The sequence below is a fragment of the Pterocles gutturalis genome, unplaced genomic scaffold (genome assembly GCF_000699245.1).
Source record: "Pterocles gutturalis isolate BGI_N339 unplaced genomic scaffold, ASM69924v1 scaffold12262, whole genome shotgun sequence".
Classification (NCBI taxonomy): Eukaryota; Metazoa; Chordata; class Aves; order Pterocliformes; family Pteroclidae; genus Pterocles; species Pterocles gutturalis.
In genome coordinates, this window is record NW_010112948.1 from 38,781 (window position 1) to 59,037 (window position 20,257).

The following is a 20,257-nucleotide window of genomic DNA, read 5'->3' on the forward strand; positions in this document are numbered from 1 at the left end:
GGATTGCCTTCCAGTGATGAGTTAAATCATAGAATCACAGGATGGTTAGGGTTGGAAGGGACCTTAAAGATCATCTAGTTCCAACCCCCCCGGAAAGAAATTATTCTTTCCTGTAATTTAGATATTGATTTGGTAAATAAGTGAAGTGCTTTAGGAACCTTAAAGACAAAAGTAAGTAATCCAAAGTTCTATACATAAACATATTCCATGAAATTTAAGCCTTAGAGTTTAAAATATCCAGCCATTATTCGTTTAAATCATGTTATTAAGTAATTGTACTCTACTTCAGAAAGACATTTTTTAAAAGAAGTTCCTTCACAGTAGACTGAATACTCTGTGTTATGTTAGCATTCCTAAAACCCTCCAGCCAGTTATTCATCCCACTGTTTAATTTACAGCCTGTGGTTTATGATGGGTCCGTTCCAGACCATACATCACTCAGCTAGGGGGTAGGGGAGGCTCTGGGACTGTGAAGGGAACCAAAATAAACCCCCTTTATCACATGTAGTTCTTCAGTTACAGGTAATAAAATCTATCTTGATGATCATCTCTTTAATTAAACTAAAAAATGTTGTCACCCTCACGGAGCTGTGTCAGTTGCTGCCTGTGGCAGATAGACAGTAAACTAGTTTTAACAAGGTTGTCCCTAAAAAAATCAAGGTAGTATTTTAATACGACTCCATGCTGAACTTGATTTGTTCTATTTAAAAAGAGTTAGAAGGGGGATAAATTTTATAGCAAAAGTTTCCAGTATGAAGCCAGTATGAATTGTTTCACTCAGTGAATAACTCCCAATGTTTGAAACAGAATTCTCATATATAGCTGAAATGTATATTGTCAGGTGATTTAAAGGTCATATAAAATCCCCTTTCTATACTGACGGGTTGTTCTAGTTTTCTGACAGTGCACGTATGAAATTATTGTTTATTGTTTTGATCACACTGAAGCCCTGGGTAATATGTAGGTGTGTGCGTGTGTGCACCGTCTTCGTAAAGTGCTGATCTTCATTTCTAAATCATGCCGTGCTCACATTTTATTCAACAATATTATAAGAAAATTATTACTTTATTTTGACATTTTTCCTAGGAAGATCCTAAACTGCTTCAGAGAATGTCAAGAGCACTTACAGAAAATAATGAAAAGAACCTTAGAAAAATTCATCTTTCGCGATAATCTGACGGAGCTTTAAAGTCGCACGCTTCACGCCAAAGGGTTATCTGAGTGCGGTGTCACTCTTGAACGGCCACATGCTAAGGGAATCTTCGGCTAATATCGGGCTTCAGTTACTGCTAGGGCTACTTATTTCCAAAGCACTTTATTAAACAAACTAAGCACCTGGCTTCAGGGGGCTGTGCTAATATCTTTAAGCCAGGGCTTGGTTTTAAAATTTTTATGGTGAATTTTTCAAGGTCACGGATGTCACTGAGTGGCACAGTGCCACGGACGTAAATGGGAGATCATAGAAACATAGAACCATAAAATCACAGAATGGTTTGGGTTGGAAGGGACTTTACAGACCATCTAGTACCAACCCCTTGCCATGGGCAGGGACACCTTCCAGTAGACCAGGTTGCCCAAAGACTCATCCAGCCTGGCCTTGATGGTCCCTAACTTCTGTTTGTGCATCTGAAAGCCTCCCTGTTGGCATGCTTAGAGCTCTCAGTAATCCAGCGGCAGTTTCACCCATGGGCAGCTTGTGTACTTGTCTCTGTGAAGTACGACTTGCAGAAATAGATATGCCTCTTCCAAACTTTTTTCTCTCTTGTGCACTTGACAACAGCTGCTGGTACAGTGTTTTTCCTCGGTTTCTCCTGTACTGAAGAAAACCACGCTAAGCACTAGGATAATAAAGAATAATTCTGATACAGCTTTCTTGCGATTTTTTTGCAGAAAAGCTTGGGCAGTCTTTTTGTTCTCCCAGAAATCTTTTTACTTATTCATTTGAAATGAGCCCATTTTCCAAGATGAAAGTTGATGGGCAGCAAACATCACTTTAATGTATGGTGCCAGTAAAAGCAATACCTCCTGGTAGGGGAATAAAAAAGTTAAGAGAAGGAATAAAGAAAAAATCAAAATCTTTTAACTATAACATGGTTTTTTACTGTCTCTATAGCACTGTATACATAGGCACGATCAAAATCTTAACTATAACATGGTTTTTTTCTGTCTCTATAGCACTGTATACATAGGCACACATCTGTCTGTCTGTAACAAGGCAGAGGGACATACGAAGGCACATTCAGAATAATGGGGTAAAAAATGAACAACAGAGCATGTCTTTATGATCTAATATTTAGATGTATGTGTATTTATAATTTTGTTGACATTTGTTACATACCAGAGATTTATATCATAAAACATAGAAGCAAAAAAAACCCCCAGAATGTGATAAATGAGACTAACCATAAATGAGACTTATCAGGAACATTTTATTTCAGAAATATATTGCCAGAGGGACTGTATTAATTAATACTGAGATATTTAGGGGCGGAGGCGTTAATGGACAGACAGACATACAGACCGGATAAGCTACATTGCCCTTCCATCATGGTACTTCTGTGAACAAAAAGTGCAGCATTGCTGAGGAGTGTCTTGACAGATTCATAGTTTTTATTTTCTTTTAGTGGCCTCTTCAAGTGTTAATAAAAATATAAAAGTTTTATGTCTGTTTCAGAATTATTTGGCGTGCAGCTTTCTGCCGTCGTGCTGCTGAGAATGTCAAATAGAACCTGAAGGGAAAAGGTCACGGAGCCGAGCTCTCACAAATCAGATTCCTGTGCCAAAGGGAAGAAGGTTTTCCACCTGTGCGGAGAGATTTTACACTTAGCTGCACCCATGGTTTTCACCAAAGGAAATCAGTCAGCTTTTGTCTAGGCAGGGGATGGGGCGGGGGCTGTAGGTATTAATCACGGTGACAGACGTCATGTCAGTCGCAGCTGTCAGATAGAATTGTCACCAGTTTCTGTTGAGCTTCGGAGGTATTGAACAGAAATGGCTTTGTTAAAAATTTAAAGGCAGCAAAAAAAAAAAAAAAAAAAATTAAAAGGAGGATGGAGGTAAGGAAGGGGTAACAAAGGAAAAACTGTCAAACTGGTTCTGTACCATGCAGTGCCTCTGCCTGGTGGCACCTGGGTGACAGCATGTACAGGAGTTGATCCAAAGTCATGAAAAAATCTGCATTTGCCAGCAAGGAATTGAAATAGTTTATTTCAGTTGCTGCCAACAAGAAATTTCCTTATTTCTTTCTCTGGAGTAAATAATTAAGATCATTAGTGCTTGTTGCCATTGTGCTCCGGCACATCGTGTCACATTCCATAAGCGCTTTGCTGCGAAATAATGGAATTGTGCGTTTCCAGAGACTGATTCATTTACAAATGAAAAAGAAAGGGACTAAACCCTCCCTCGGATTTCTGTGCCGTGGCTCTGGGAATTACACACCCCTCAGAGATCGGAATCCAGACCCAAAGCTTGCAAGTTAACAATGAATACAGCAAAATTTTAAAAAATGTTTTTGCAGCATATTAATCTTTCACCCTGATGGCTGAGCATGCGTACCTGATCCTGTCATGGAGCCGAGCTGCGTGGAAGTTGTATTGCTTCATATTTGCAAAAGGATTGTCACCGCTAACAGCGTTGTGAAAACTATAGAAAAGAGACTTCTTTCCTCAACTGCTATAAATAGTCGGGTTTGCTGATGGAGCTGGGGATCTGTCAGTCCTGTTTGTTTGTGTACAGCTAAGTCACAACAGCGCTGCAGTCTAGATAAGATTTTTGAAGGGTGTAAGCAAAATAAAGACTGTTTGTTCATTTTATTTTTAGGCAGAAACAGCCAAAGATCAGGTCTATATTTCAAAGCTTTTCCAATATATGTATATATAAAAAAAAAAAAAAAAGCCAACAATATTTGACAGAGCTATGCTGGCAAAATCCTGAGTTTATTTGCTATTACAGCAGCCAAAGGCACCTTTTGCTGATGTACTTTAGGTTTGGGGAACTGCTTTACACAAACAATTCTGAAATTTGCCAGTGTAACTATACCAGCTAATCAGGTCTGGTTCGGACAAGGCTGAACTGTGTGGTTTTCTGGTTGTTTATATATTTCTCTCCATATGTCGCTGGATGAAACAACCCCACAACAGACTCAGGAGACAGTGTAGGCAGGGAAACCGGTTAAACTCTCTCTTTACAAAAGAGTTCTGTGATGCCTCAAGTCAATAAACCAGACATCAGAGATGGACCACGTTTCTTTTAAGGAGGATAACCTTAGGTGTCATACGAGTTGTGTTTCTTAAATGTGCAGTGGAGGGGCAGCAAATCTGAGAGTTATTTCCATTTCTCCAGGCCTTTCACGCATGAGGGATGGCACCCAGCTGCTTGTGCTGAGCCTGGGCAAGCTGGACACCACTGAAAGGAGACGTGTGAGGGGTAATCATCCAAGTGGCATAAATGTTACCTAATCCCCAGCCACTGGGACATCCTGGCTGACTGCAGATGAGTTTTAGCGTTTATATACCATACATCATAATGTATAAAACATAGGGAACTGAATACACCTTTGGACACGTAAAAAAAGGCAGACATCTTCAGGAGTACTGACTTCCTACATCTCATACTTAGGAAAAAGAGAGCTGCAGGCTCCCAGTTCCTCAGGAGATAGGTTGCAGTTTTAGGCACAGGTAAAGCCACAGAATCACAGGATGGTTTGGGTTGGAAGGGACCTTAAAGATCATCCAGTTCCACCCCCCTGCCATGGGCAGGGACACCTCCCACTAGCCCAGGTTGCCCAAAGCCTCATCCAGCCTGGCCTTGAACACTTACAGGATGATGTTTAGAAACATTAAAAGAATGGGATTTGTAGCAGCTCCAAATCACAGCATGGATACGCCATCCTTTGCTCAAGCCAATGGATTTTCTTGCCTGGCGTTGGGGTGCTGTCCCCCATTAAGATGCAGTGGAGGTGGGTTATCCTCAGTCACTTAGCTGGAAAAGAGCTCATGGAAGCCGCCAGTGCTGTCAAAATGGCACAGCAAAGTGATCTGAGCATCCTCCTGGAAATTAAGGGAGTTGTAATTATGGGTTTCCAGAGAACCCAGACCTGAGGGGCTGAGGGCACAGTGCGGGTGACTGCAGCATCTCACCAGAGTGGCGAGGCTCACAGTTGGGTTTTAAGTTTGGGGCATTTCTGAGAGGGGAGGTCCTATAATGATGCATTGTTATATATAGAAATATATGTTTATTTGTTCATTTATATGCCTAGATCAGAAGGGCCAGAAGTTCGACAGCTTGAGCCTTCAAAGGCTGCCATTGCCTTCGGTGTGTAGTATCAGGCTAGGTAAAGTTGTTCCTTTTCAGGAAGCCCAGCAGAAATCCAGAGTCTTCAGGGCTGCAAGAAAATTTGCTTATTTGGGCACTGTAGAGTCTCCTTTCCCATTCTTCCAGTAACTTATTTAAGAACTTAAAATACGTTATTTAAATTTAAGTAACCCATTTACGTTCTGCTGGATAGTCTATGTTTTTTTTCCACTTTGCGTTTAAGGCAATGATTCTTCATAAACTGTCAGAGTCTAAATAGTAATCCTCTGCCTTGATTTTATTAGTCTGTGATTCCCTTTTATTAAGTTAAATAACGAACACCGTGGGTTAAAAGTCTGCATATCATCCTTTGACAGTGACACGGACCTTTTTAAAAGCATTACTTGTGGGGTGCCCAGTTCAATCAGATGCATACAGATGAAAAAGCAACCACCCAGAGCTCTTGTTGACTACATACAGCCAAAGCTTGACAGCCTAGCATCAAACAAAAAATTGATTTCAAACCCCAGAAGTCAATATTTTGCTTTTTCAAAGGCACTTTGGCACTTGAGAGGAAAGTTTGCATGTCATGTACACGTTTGATGAGAAAAATACGGGGGAGGTGCCTTGCTTGGACTTGGTTTCGGTGCACCCGTTGTTTCCTGTAAACAGTAAAACCAATGAAGTGCTAATCTGGGCAGCTAGAGAGGAGCTTCAACTAGTTTTACATGTGCACATGTACCATCCAGGTGGGCCTGATTTTTTATATCACTCATCTAAACAAATGAAGTTACTTAAGTATGTTTCAGAACGAAGTCCTCATAGATTACAAAGCCTAGGCTTGTCAAGCAGTAACCAGGTGTCATTTTATCTGCGGTGTGGTTTCTAGGTCTTCCATTTCCACTTGCTACCGGTTGCATTTTTTACACATTGTTCACTGCTGGAGGTCAGCTTTAGATTTGGATAGTTAACAGAGTCTTTTTTTCACTGGTCTTGGTATATATAGCTTTACCAACAATGTGTCTGAAGTAGCTATGGATGGTGGCTGGAGACATTCACAGGGACACTGTAGGTCTGTAGGTGGTGTTGTCATGAAAATTCACTATGGTTTTTTATGTTCTGCAGTTGCTTTTGTTGTCCATTTCTATTGCAAATTCGATGTCCAAGTTGCACATTTAGAGGAAGGCTCAAAACTATTTACATCAGTATAGCCATTTTCTTCTGTTAAATAGTTTCCAATGTTTGTAGATCTTTTCTGGACAAAAGGCTGCACCGAATTTACAATACAGGTGTGCACAGGAACGTTTTTATTAATCATCCATATAACACAGTTGGTTGCATGTCTATGCATATAAAGTACCAGTGAGATACAAAGCTGTAGAGACTGGGGTTTGAAGAGCTCAGCTTTGAGAAGAAGACTCTGAACCAGAATACACTCTAGAACCAGGACACACGCGCTGCTGATTTTAACTGCGTGGTGAGGACGATGCTTTCCTCTGGTGAGAGTGCTTGGGGAAACAGCCGGTCCTGATTATGCTGTTACTTAAAATAAAATAGAGAAAAACCATCAAGGTAGCTTTCCTATTGTTGTTTTGTCACTTAATGAGATTATACATCAGTCCTCTGTTTTCTTTTACGATTCAGTGTCGTTTTGTGGCTTAGCATTTTGAAAACCAGCAGCACAAGATGTTGCTGGAGAAAAACATGTATTTCACAGCATGGTACAAACACTCCTCTTGATGGTAGGAGGAGATAAATTCAGTGGATGTACTTCTTAAAGAGAGATTCAGTCACTCGAATTGTACCACTAATCCCGGTTTTTAAGTGCTAGTGAGGGAAAACAGACATCTCTGGGCAGATAAATTGTCTGAATACTGAGTGACCTGTTTCACTCCACGGGATGGGGTGGCTTACACATTAGACCACCTGACAGACCCTGTTGAAAGACATTCCTTAAAGGGGGGAATTCTCCTCTAGATTGCAGAATATCAATAACAGCCCTGAGATGGACCTGCTTGGTTCGACAGAGGTGCCACCTTTGAACATGTCTTGAGCTCAGTCCAGATGTTGCATGTTGAGCTGGATTCTATGCTAATGGGAGAAAACCTTGGTCTGCAGTTAATCCTGGCTGTCACCAGAAGCCACCAAGGTACCCTCTGAGCAGACAGCGTGTCCTGTTCTGATTTTTCTCCTCCTATGTTTCCATTATCTGCCGACTTGGGGGTTAAATATTTTGCTTACTTTTCATTTTGCAGGTGCCATCATTGGCTTGCCATGTGTGTGATAGGGAACCTGCTTCTGGCAAGCAAATTCTCTGAATTGGGAAAGATCCAATTCAGTCTTTCATAGTTCACCTGACCTTAGGTAGCTCATCAGGTGAGGGAAGGCACCCCAGCTTCCATACCCAGTGGCACCCAAAGGGACAGGGAGCCTATGAAGGTAATTTCAGCTGGCTGGTGGTGTGAGTGCTGTGAGCAGATTGAAACGTGGTCCTGGAGCTGAAGTAAGGCTCTTAGCTGCTCTGTCAGCTGAATGCAGAGTTCATTATTTAAAAAAAAAAAAAAAAAAAAAAAAAGATTGTTTCCTCTGCAACGAGGGAGGGATTTATCAGTGTGTGAGGGTAAGCACGATTACCCAAAGTCACACTACCAAGTTAGTCATCGCAGCTACTGTGGAGTTTAAGTTCAAGGGAGCAATGAGTGATTCATTCCACCTGGCACTATATGCAGTGAATAAAGAGAAATATTTCCTGTACCTAACCCAGACACCAGTCAGGCATCAGGCTGTCTGAATATGAGCAGACGTACAAATGACAAATGTGTGGAGGAACAGGAGAAGCTGGGAAAAAATGACAAGGATGTGTTTCTCACTCTGAGGTTAGCACATTTGCCCTGAACACAATCCCAAAACCAAATGAATCAGAAAGTGTAATTGTTACATAGACTAATTTCAAAACAGTGCTACTCATGAAAGATTAAAGAAAAGGAACGTGGGGTTTAGACCTTTTATTCGAATTTTATCGTATTAGCTCCTCATTGGTAATCTTTTTATGGTTCACATTTATTCAGTTCTTCATTCACAGGATTCTGTCAGGGCTCTCTAATATGTGCCAAGTACATGCTTCATTAACTGAGTTATCTTTCAGCTCTGCTTTATCTGTGGTTACCAAGCCAGTGTTAGTCAATGACATTTTAATGTTAAAAAAAAACAAACAAAAAAGCAACACAAAGGCAACTTGATTTCTACTGGTGTTTTTCGCAATTGGATTTCCAATGTTTCATTACATTTGAGTACTGACATGTTTCATGTTTGTCACACTTGAGAAAATTAGAGAAAATGAGGCTTATAGGGCTGTTCGTTAAGTTCAGAGCTATTTAGACTTCCACAGTGCCAGCCCGTCTTCTAGAAATGTTGAACTTCATCACTGGGACCCTGTTTCATTGTCACCTGGCACCTAAGACTGTGAGGACTCCTTTGCTAGTGACAGATCTCTTCTTTTGCTGTCCCTTCAGGGCTAAAATCATGCTGTAGGCTGTGTTGCTTGACTCTGAAGGTGATTAGAAATTTGATGAGGGGTGTGTTTTACAAAGTGCTTTTTTTTTTTTTATTTTATTTTTCAGTGCTTTGTTAGCTTAGCTGGTAGCTTAACTGAATAGCATAGGTGAGGTTTTCCATGCCAACAACAAGTAGAGAAGGAATATAAACTCCATGTCTTTTTGGAATCCAAAGGGGAAAACTGCGAGGAGGAAAATTGTGAAAATTACCTCTTTTTGAGTAAGCCAAGATAACTTCCAAATAGTCATAGTTAGCCATCTTATAGTTGCTTAAGAAAGGTCTTGGGGAACCTGGTACAATTTGTGCAGACCACAATCATAGAATCATAGAATCATTAAGGTTGAGAAAGACCTCAAGGATCATCGAGTCCAGCCGTCAACCCAACACCACCCAACCCACTAACCCATGTCCTGCTCCTCTAGAAGGTCTTCTGATCTCCTGTGGTACTGTTGTCCCCATAAAGGCTTGCTCTTAGATGTAGAAAGCTGGATCTGACTTCCCCTCTATCCCACCTATGTTGTGGGATCTGCAAAAATTCTTTGCTGCCTAAGCAGCTGTAAATATACAGTGTTTCTATATAATATATATAGCACGATAGTCCGAGCATCTTCCCACTGTGTAAGATACATGATGTAAGAGAGCCACTGCAGCCAGCATTAAGGTTCTTCTTCCTGAGGGGAAATATAACCACACACTTTATATCACACAATCATTGCAGAACAAGTTAAAAAGAACATGTTCAGATAAGGGGACAACTGCAATTTTAGGAAATCAAGAAAAAATTCACTTTGTGGGATTCTCTTGTCCTTTGCAGTTCCCGTAGGAATTTGGGTGACCGCAGAGGGTAAGAACCTCAATAGTTTTGTCGCATCAAGAGAATCCTGCACAGCTGCAATAATTTTCAGTAGGAAGATTTCATAGCTTGTGCTTTCATCTACACCTTTTTTCTAATGTTCCTTAACTTGAGAAGAAGAAGAAAAAAAATGATAGTAAGGCAAGGGAAATAGTTGCTAATCCTAGTCAAGGTATATTAAATTCAGTAATGCTCAGACATGACAGAAGTGTTCAGAATTTGTATATGAATAAAATTAAAAATATTCTGGGAGGAAAAGCTACCTAAATGTCAGGAAATGAAATATAAGCTATAAAATCCTGTGAAAAATCACATAGAACAGAGTAAGATAGATGTGCTGTCTTTACTTAGCAAAGAAATCACAGAGGGTATGCAAATAGAGAGTGAAAATGACACATTTTTACTTGATTTGAAAGCATTATCCATAATAGCATCTGCAATGTGTCTGCAATAATAGGGTGTAAATTGGAATTTACATAACAGATCTTTGGAAACAGGCTCTGACTCACAATCTGAAAATGGTGCCTCCAGCAGGAGAAGTCAACTGGTAGCAGGAGATCTTCACAAAACACCTCTTGCATATTTCCAGGGTTCACCCATTTCCCCTCCTTTCTTGTTGGCATGGAGTAGTTATCTCAGGCATCAGTTGTAATCAAAACTCGAATAGCCACAAGTCAGACTTCTGAATAGTCAGTTAGGTTCTTGGGAATAATCTGTCTGTCCAAATGTAGATAACCCTCAGTTCTCCCCATGGAATATATACCCCTCATCCCACATCTAACCTAACAAAGCCAGATACATGCTCAAACAGAGTAATGGCGCCTTCGTAATTAACACCTTCTATTTTTTTTTGCTACACCACCTCAACCACCATGAGGTTTTTGGCATAATCAGTCGTAGTTACTGGTAAGGTAGTGAGTCAGTGCAGGGTGAGGAGGGAAGAGATGGGATGGATCTTCATACATCTTTGTGTTTTATCTTATGTGTCTAAATATCCAAGAGGCTGCAGAGATATTGTAAATGCTTTCTGTTCCATTCCTGAATCCAAATCCTCGTGCAGATTTCAAAAAGTGTCAGTAAATGTTGCGGTAATTTTTGATACCATTCATTGTAATGTAGGACTATGTACGGTTCGTTCCGTTCTGAGCTCTCTCGTTGGAGAGTACATGAGGGTCAGTTTTCCATGATACAGAAGTCTGTCTGGTAAGTGTTAGATTCATACCATATACATTTTTTTTTTTCAGATAAGTGGTGTATATTACTGACTTACAAGCATAAACCTACTAAATTAGAGAGGAATAGGTTTCCTGTATCCCATATCCAGTAGTTGGAGTTTTACTTAAAGCAGCCGTATCACTGATCTTTACATCTTTCTTCACCATGTGTTGTTTTATTTTCCTGACACTTCAGTTTTTATGCCACATGCATTTTTTACTAGTTTGAGTACGTCTCTAACAATATAAACTGTGGGATTTTGTTACACCGTGTAACCCTGATACAGTTTTATGGCTTTGCCTAAACTCAGTCTGTGATTGAATGTATTCTCAGTCTTCTTGTCGACTTAACTGTTGAAAGTTCTCCGGCAAAACAGGCAGAACAAACTTCACTGGGAGCTGTATATCCATCATAAAATTGCTCTGAAGTGTTGTCTATCCAGGCTGGTTGTATTTTTCATGCTTTATCACAAATCAGTGTCACAGATAGATTGCAGTGTGCAACCTGCAGTTGTTCATCGGAGTTAACTTGGCTGGCAGGATTTGCAGGGCTGTAAGCTTTCAGAACTTTTGTGCATGAACCTGAACTATTTTTCCAACCATCTGGGGATCAATGCACGTGTCATTAGAGCATATGGAACAAAGCTATGTTACCCTTTGGAGTTTGATTTAGGATATGTGGCATCCCAGCCTTCATACTTTTCAGGAGTGCCTGCGCAGAAATGAGAGCAGAATGGAACATGAACCTTAAAAATATTTTACTTCTGTTTCAGATCATCCTCCAAATCTTCAAAATCATTCGAGACTTCGAACTCCACCACCTCCAATATCACATGCTCACACCCCAAATCCACATCATGCAGCCTCCATCAGTTCCCTAAACAGAGGGAACTTCACTCCGCGCAGCAACCCCAGCCCAGCTCCTACAGACCACTCGCTTTCTGGAGAACAGCCAGCCAGCACTCAAGAGCCAGCCCATGCTCAGGACAACTGGTTACTTAACAGTAACATCCCACTGGAGACTAGGTAGGTCATTTTCTTTAGTAGTTTGCAATGTTCTGACTGTGTGTGTTAAGGAAGTTATGGAAAATACACACATCTGTATAGCTAGCCCTTCAGTTTGTGACCTGGTGTTTGGCTTAGGTATTTTGAGTTGTATTTGTTATTCATTGTGTCTTTTTATTTGGACTAGGAAAAGAGGAAATCACTCTTCTTTCATAAACTAAAAATATTGTCTTTAAGACCTGCTCATAAGGTTATTTTCCTCATTTAAAAATGGAATTGGAATTATAAAGTTCTTGGTTTTCTTTCTTTTATTTTCCTTTAATGTCTTTTCTTCCTGTGTGGTAGGATAAATCAATATCCTATTTAAGAAACTGAAATCAGTCAATATATTGAAAAGATTTAGCCTTCTCGCTGTGCCTCGTCAAGCAGATACTTTTGTAGTCTATCATTCAGGAAAGGTTGATCTTGTTTTACCTGATGAGGAGAGGTCGGCTGCTGCATTTTACTGTCCTACAACATTGCTCCGGCAAACACGAAACACCGGATAGCATAACATCAGTCAATTCATTGTGTTTCCATTTAGCTTTTAAATTTTCCACCTATGCAACACACGAAGGGTGTGACAAGGGTGCACTGAGTTGTTCTAGTTCACAGCTTTGTTTAGGATCTGTGTAGGTTCTGGAAAAGGGATTTGTCATACTCCCTCAGTCTCAGTCCTCCCATCGGATGGTAAGTGCATCTTCCTCTTGCTGTCCCACTTGAAACTGAGTTTTTGCATTCTCCAAAGCTTTTCCTTCACCGTTTTCTTTGCTGCTGAGGAGCCGCTGGAGATGCTGGAGTCAAGTGTGGAGCCCCCACGCTTGGTATCTTTTTCAGTCTGGAGAGAAGTCTTACAGTCCTAACATTGTGCACTTACTTAGCTACCTTTTGTTTTCTCTCTCTCTACCTTCTCAAACCAACAAGAAAGATTTTAGACAGCAAAAAACATATACTAACAGGAAGCCGAGCCAGGGGCCAAATTTGTTACGTCACTGCCTTTGGGAATCTCATTGAGATCCGTGGTACCTGTGTCTGTATCCTGGGACAAAACGTACAAATGTTTTGCCAGCTTCTGCTAAGAAAAGGGTTTTTAAAAAGGAATGTGGCTGTCGATCTTTTTGAGAATGAGCTATGGCTGCTGGCCCTCTGAAACTTCCAAAACAGACCTCAATCTAACGTTTTATGGCGTTTAAGGATAATTAATTTCTCTGCAACTGCTTGATTAAAAGGACCAAACTAAGAAGCTGGATCCAAAAGATTAAAAAAAAATTATAAGCAAGTACTGCAAGTGTGATTTGGCAACAGTTTCAGTAATTATATTGTGCTGCTAATTCTTGAGCATATAAACTCAAGCATTGACTTTTATGCTACTTCTTCTGGAAAAAACAAAAATTACATTAAAAAATACTTAGGCCCCACTCCTGCAGCCCTTTTGTGAATGATCCTCTATAATTCTGGAGAAAGCCCTGTGCCTGTTTCTGAGCCAGGCTGTGAATTCTTTGGAGAACAGGTAATATAGTACCAAGACATCCTCACCTCTGACTGGAGTCTTTCAGGACCCACCACCTTACAATTGAGAAGGAATGTCCCTGCTGCTGGATTGGTGAAGAAATGAGAGAGATAAAAGGTCTTTGCTGAAACCATCCTGCCCTCATTTGTCTGACAGTTCTGTTGGCAGAGAGGGAGATGGAGTGACGACCGCACCACATCTTAATCAATGCAGGAGTTCACAGATAGAACAATTATCTGGCTAGTCCTGGACTGCTCCTGTGAAATTGTAAATGACTACATCCTTAAAGACTGTCCTCATTTCTTCTCCACTAAATCATTGTGGATGAAATTTTTTCAAGATCTGAAGCAGACCGTTCTTTCTGCAAGTTAGGTTGGTCACATTATTGCTGTTCACTGGACAGAATGTCGGAGGTCTACCTGCGTGAAGAGATCCTTCTGCATTGTTTGGTGATTTCACTTGCATCACAAATCAGTTGCATTTGTAATTAATCCTCAATTTAACCATTTTATTAATTAGGTAGAAAACAGGTCATTTTGAGACTGATGTTGTGGCTTTTGACATGCTGGTTGGAATGCCATAATTTTGCCCAGTGACTCTTCAGACAGTGAATATGCTGGAAAAGAATGTGTAATTTTATGCCAAACAACAGATGAGCACATTTAAAAAGCATGACTGTCAGACTTTTTTTTTCCTTCACCAAACAACATTAAGAAAATAAAATGTGCTATAGAGGTGTCATAACACAAAGAGGCTGTGCTGCATAGACAATCAGTAAATCTGTGACAAATCTCCACTCTAATAGTTCGCTCTTCTGACATGCAGAGTTCTTGCATTTCCTTCGGTGGGAATTCTGTAGACATAAAAAAACAGGCTTCAGAGCTTTTTATCAAACTTGGATGCCCAATTCCACACCTTCCATCAAGTCGACCTTCCCCGCTGCAAAGATTTTTAGAACCAAAAAAAGAGCTCCACCTAAGAGAATAAAATGTCCAATATGTATAAAAATAAATCCTGGCCAAGAGACATTAATCCAAGAATTAAAGCCTTTGAAGTATAGCAATAGGAGATTATAGTAATCTCATGTCAAAAATGGAATTGTATTTCTGTTGAATATCCTTTTTTTTTTTAAATCTCACATTAGTCAACAGAGAGAGAAAACATGAAGAAAGCTGCGTCTTTTAACCAGGGATTGTGGCAGGCTGTGAAACATGCCTACAGTTAGAGATTTTAAGCACCCCAGAGTTTGAAGATGCTTCATTTTGACTGCTCTGGACTCCAGGCAGTATTCGGAACTGGAAATTTAGAATGGTTTGTCACTGCCTGGAAATTTCCGTCCTGTAATGCAGACGCAAGCAGAGATGGGTAGCACTAGTATACAGCTGACATGATAAGTGTATCCGATATCTGAGAACTTTATAAGTTGCAAGAGGAAGAGCCCCCCCCTCTTCTCTCCCTCCTTTTTCTTAGTTTCCCTTTACTTCCTTTTCTCTGTTTCTCCTTTTTCCTCTTTCTTTTCCTGTCTGCTCCCTTTGTTGTTGCTTTAAAAGCAATGTATTATCAAGGTTGTGACGAGAAGATCTTTGCTCAGCATCACTCCTCGCAGGTAAGTCAATTCCCCTTGTATTTATTCCCCACTCTTCCTTCTTCTGGGGCGTCCTTTCTGCTCCTTTACGTTTGACCTTGCAGGACCAAATAAATGCCGACTAGATGGACATTTAGTTGACAAACCAGCGGCTTTCAGGAGGCTTCTGTTCCCAGGATGTTTCATGGGGTAATCATGTAAGGTCAGATTATGCCACCACAGCTCATAATAGGAGAGGAGAGTGGTTTGTAACTAGACAGCTATTCACAGGTGATCTCCAAGGGAGTGGACTCTGCCCAGCCTTCAGTGAAGAGGACAGTCACGCATTAGTCACCTCGGTGACCCAGCGACCTCTCTGTTACATACATTATGAGATTATAGAACCCTCCCCTCTTCTGCTTTATCAAAAATCCACAACTGAAAGTCATGGAAACAATTTGAGATGGATTTGAACTCCTGATGAACTTCTGTTGGTTGGTGTGTTGCTAGATGCCTTGCCTCTTCCCCATTCAATGCTCCGTGCATGCGCATACGCTGCTTCTTTTTGCATTGAATTCAACATCCAACCTTTCCTGCATTCCCAGGGAATGTGAGGAAAGCCACCGACACTTGGGGCTGGATTGATATTTGGCACACAGCTCATGCATGTCGATCCACTTTACTCCAAAGCCATAAGTAGGAGTCACTTTACTGTCATTCAGATCAAGGAGTAGATCTGTTCTCTCAAAGCCACCCAGAGGCCCCCAAAAGTAGTAAATTGAGCTAAACAAGTGCTGGCATTAGCAGCAGGACGAGGAGGAAGTAGAAATGAAAATTAAGGTTGAGGACATTTTAGAAGAGCTAGTATCAAGGTTTGTATAATGTGACGGGGCTGGTTTCTGGTGTTACCAGAGTCCAGTTTCTTTGACTGAGGAGTCCTCTGAGTTCACATCATGTCACTTATATCCTGTAAGCACTTATTCCTGTATAAGCGATAAAGTGGCACAATGCTGCTGTGTTCCTTTTTCTATGTTTGGCCAGGGAATTTATTCCCATTCAGGCTTAGATTCAGTTTTGATGCTGAAAACAGACGTGGGCAAAATCAGGACTTTAAAAAAAAAAAAAAAGATGGGAAGAATGTTCTTTTACCAGGTCTTGAGAAACGAGCCTGAAGGTGAGAAAGACAGTCTGTTTCCAACTGTGCGTCTGACTTTATGTTCCTGCTATTCTCCTTAAAAACTACAAAACTGTTTAGCATATGTAGGTCAAAATGTGACTCATCAGAGTACATGCCGGGGAGGTCAGATATTGCCAAATAGAACTGTCGTGTGCAAAGTCAAAGCCAGGCTTTTTCATTTGCAAGCCCATAGTATCTCGCCTATTGCCTGTACATCCCCAATACTCTGGTATGGGAATTTGGGTTACAGCATAACCTTTTTCCAGCTTCTGTCTGTTTATCACTGAGAGACATTTATTTGGAATACTCATATTGAGCAAAACTTGCATTTTGAAACTTCTAAATGGCAAGTTATTGCTCCACAAAGGAAAACAAATTAATCAAATCGGTAATTAAAAAGTTCTCAAATGCAAAACAGAAACGTAAGCAAAAGAGTGACAGACTTTCGCTGGAAATCCATGAGGACATCAGATGGAACTGCGCTACCAAGGTATTGGCCACAGTGGGATATAGATCCTGTGCTGTGCCTTTCGGAGCGACAGTGGCACAGATGCAAGAGTATAACGAGGCTACAGCTGTGCTGGATTGAAATGTCGTCTTTGGAATCCAGCAGCTCAGAAGGTTTCATGTGTCACTGGCAATAAATAATGTGAAATGAAGAAAGTCATCAACTTTTTTTATACATGCACATGGGCGTGCGTGCTTATATGTGTGTATATGCATATATATAGTGTATATAGAGAGAAGTAAACATTCTTAAAAGCTATATATGTATATGTGTAGCAGCTTATACATATAAATATATGGTCCATCATTCTAATTCCATGCACAACTGCACTATAACCATTGTGATTTATAAGATCACACTTCATATATGCATGACTCACTGGCTTCATTCATGTTTCCATATGTATGTAGAAACATAGCAAAGCAGACATTCCTAGAGACATTGCAGGACAACCTCATTGAGATGGACATTCTCACCTCCTCCCGACATGACGGTGCTTACAATGATGGGTATGTGACACTTACGTGGTCTTCTACGTGTTTACTGTACAGTCATTATGATCCTTGCATGAAAGCATTTGGTCATATTAATGATGTTTAAGGGCAACACCATTGCTGGCCTCTTCCAAGATGGCTCTGAAAAAATCAGGTTCTGGAGCTTGGAGCATGGTGTCCTGTACATATTAATGGCAGACGTATTAATATTGTAGTGAGCCACAGCATGCCATTTGCTTTTTTTCCCCTTGTTGTTTGGAAAGTCATTTTGTTGATAAGAAGTACCTACAGCAATCTTGAGTCCCACATAAACTAAGATTAATGTCATTTTCTTGAAAATCTTAAGCCATTATTATGTTAAACTGATATTTTCCACATACCTTATCTTACAAGCATCTGCTAGTGGTGTATGTAAGCCAAACCTTTGATTTTGACTTAACCACCCATTCTGGCATCTTTATCTAACTTTTGATCATTTAACTTTCAAGTTATAAGCAGTTTTTAACTTGAAACTGTTGACCTTGTGTTAGCAGTTTCCAATTTGGTAGCCATCATTAACTGAAGATCTAATTGGTGTACTTGAACACTGCAGGTACCTCTTTGCTCAGAACAGATACATGTGTCTAAATAAATACCTTCCAAAACATCTGACTCTTTGTAAAAATGAATGGTTTGATGTAGAGCATTAGTAGAAATAATGAATCTTTCTCTAATGCTCAGGAGTCATGCTTAGAGTACCACTAAAACCATTGTTGTAATAGCACAAACACCAATTTTTGAGAATTACGTGTTACTTTATACTGCATGTTTTTCTGCATGGTGATGTTTTTGCATGTGACATTTCTCTCGCTGCTTGCACAAGTGACTTCAAGAGGAAAATAGAGTCATGTCTTCATCCCGTATAATCCACTGGCTTGACTGACTCCCATGGACCTATGCTGATTGCATTTACGCTGGCTGCAAATCTGTCCCCATAAACCATGGCAGATGGTGCAAACTGCACTGGGGCTGGTTCTCAGTCCTCACTAGCTGCATTTTTGTTTTACATCAGCATGGTGATAGACGAGTCAGATCTGTTTCCCAAGTTTCATTCCTGGAATTTTAATGCCTCCTACTTCATGATGTCCCACCAAAATTAGGGTTTTCATTTCGGATTCCCACGGAGAGAACTCCCGTTGGGACATTTCATTTCAGGAACTCATGAACTGCAATGGGTTCTTTTTGCGCTGACTTTCATGAGCCTCGCACAAGATCCTCATAGGCTGGCTCTCAGGCTGCGTTTTTAGTTATGGGCAAAATTTGGTGCCTCCCAATATGTCACTGGACAGGAAACACTGTTGCGTTTGACAGTAATTCACACTTTTTAAAGGTAGGCATCCAACTGAGATTCTCTGGAGTGCTTTCTGGAAGCAGGTGCCTCTTCCCACTGGCGATACACAGAACTTGAATTCTGGACTTGGATGCTTTTAGCCATGCCATTGTCCAATGCTTACATTTGCCAGGTGGGGACAGTGTGAATATTCCCCTCTGTGACAATTTGGGTGCTACGGAATGGCTTAAGCTCTGTACCCCCATCTCCATTCACTGATGCCATATAAAAAACGCTCTCATGCAGTGATCAATGAATTGGTAAACACCCTCCCTTCTTTAATCCGACCTACGCTCCTCTTCAGTCTCCGTAGGGCATGAGCAGGCCCCCGGTGCTGCCCGTGCCCCCAGTCTGTCGTAGCTGTGCTGGGGGTTTTCATCTCACTCTAACGCCAGCTCTTCCACAGAGGGGACTCCTGTCCTTCAAGAGTTCTCTGTGGCATTGTTGGCACTGTGAATTTTTTGTTGTTGTTGTTGTTTTCTTTTCTTTTCCTTTACTCTGTGTGACTTGCCTTGGATTTTTACTCTTCTCTTTTCGTGCATGCCATCCGTGTCCGTAGCCAGCATTGTGTGGAGCTGCTTTCCTCGTCCCGGCAGCAGTCGCCATCCTCCCACCCCACGGTTCCCCTCTGATTCCATCTGTGTGAGGAGTCACTTGCTGTTGCTCTTTCTTCCCTCAGGCACTTCCTCTTCAAACCTGGAGGCACTTCTCCCCTTTTTTGTACAACGTCGCCGGGATATCCCTTGACGTCCAGCACTGTGTACTCACCTCCCCCCAGGCCCCTTCCCAGAAGTACCTTCTCTAGGCCTGCCTTTAACCTGAAGAAACCCTATAAGTACTGTAACTGGAAATGCGCCGCTCTGAGTGCCATTGTCATCTCTGTCACGCTGGTGATCCTGCTGGCGTATTTCATAGGTAAGCTAATTTTGGGGGTTTTTTTTCTGCTTTCCTTTGAATTCTCTACAAACTCACCCATAATGCTGATTTTTGGGAACCAGAAGGTCGAGATCGTGGTACAAAGTAACGGGGGAATAAGGCCTCTGTTAACTTAAATGAGGTTGCAGTGGAATGGTAGGAAGCCTAAAACCAAAAGAGCTTAGTACAACTTGAGTCATACGTTGTACTCCCTTTAATGGTGTGGACTGTACTTTCTGCAGAGGAAAGTGTACCTGGAGTGAGACAAACCCACCAGGTTGTCTCAAAGTAGCCCATTAAAACAGGCAGTGAGGTCCATGCCCCAGTCCCAGCCACATCCAGGTCCATGGGAACTCTCTGCTGTTGACTTTGATGGAAACAGGGTCAGAACCTAGATCCTGACACACAAAAATGTGGTTTTATTCAATCTTTTGGTGGTACATCCTAACCACTTAACCAATGATATTGAAGGTCATAGGGTGACCTGGAGGATGTGGAAGTACTGAGTTTAGATTGTGGTCCAACAGGGACTTCTTTGAGTAGGGAGTTGGGGAAGTTTGCTGCTTGGGTGGAGCAGCAGTGAGGAGAAGCTTAACACAACCCAGCACATAGAAAGCTAACTGTATCCTGGCCTGCATCAAAAGAAGAATGGCCAGCAGGTCGAGGAGGGGGATTCTCCTGCTCTGCTCTGCTCTGGGGTCCTCAGCACAGGACAGACACGGAGCTGCTGGAGCCGGGCCAGAGGAGCCCCGGCGATGGTGC

General features: G+C 41.3%; 1 protein-coding gene across 1 annotated transcript in view; it reads left to right on the top strand.

Annotated features, from left to right (window-relative positions):
- Positions 1-11,687: 11,687 nt before the first annotated feature.
- LOC104462353 (teneurin-4-like) overlaps positions 11,688-20,257 on the top strand; it is a gene marked incomplete at both ends in the record, with an annotated part of 39,336 nt that continues 30,766 nt past the window's right edge. The window contains 3 exons of the mRNA XM_010074265.1: positions 11,688-11,940; positions 17,128-17,226; positions 19,260-19,495. Of these exons, the coding sequence (XP_010072567.1) occupies positions 11,688-11,940; positions 17,128-17,226; positions 19,260-19,495 (588 nt within the window). The remainder of the gene's footprint in view (positions 11,941-17,127; positions 17,227-19,259; positions 19,496-20,257) is intronic.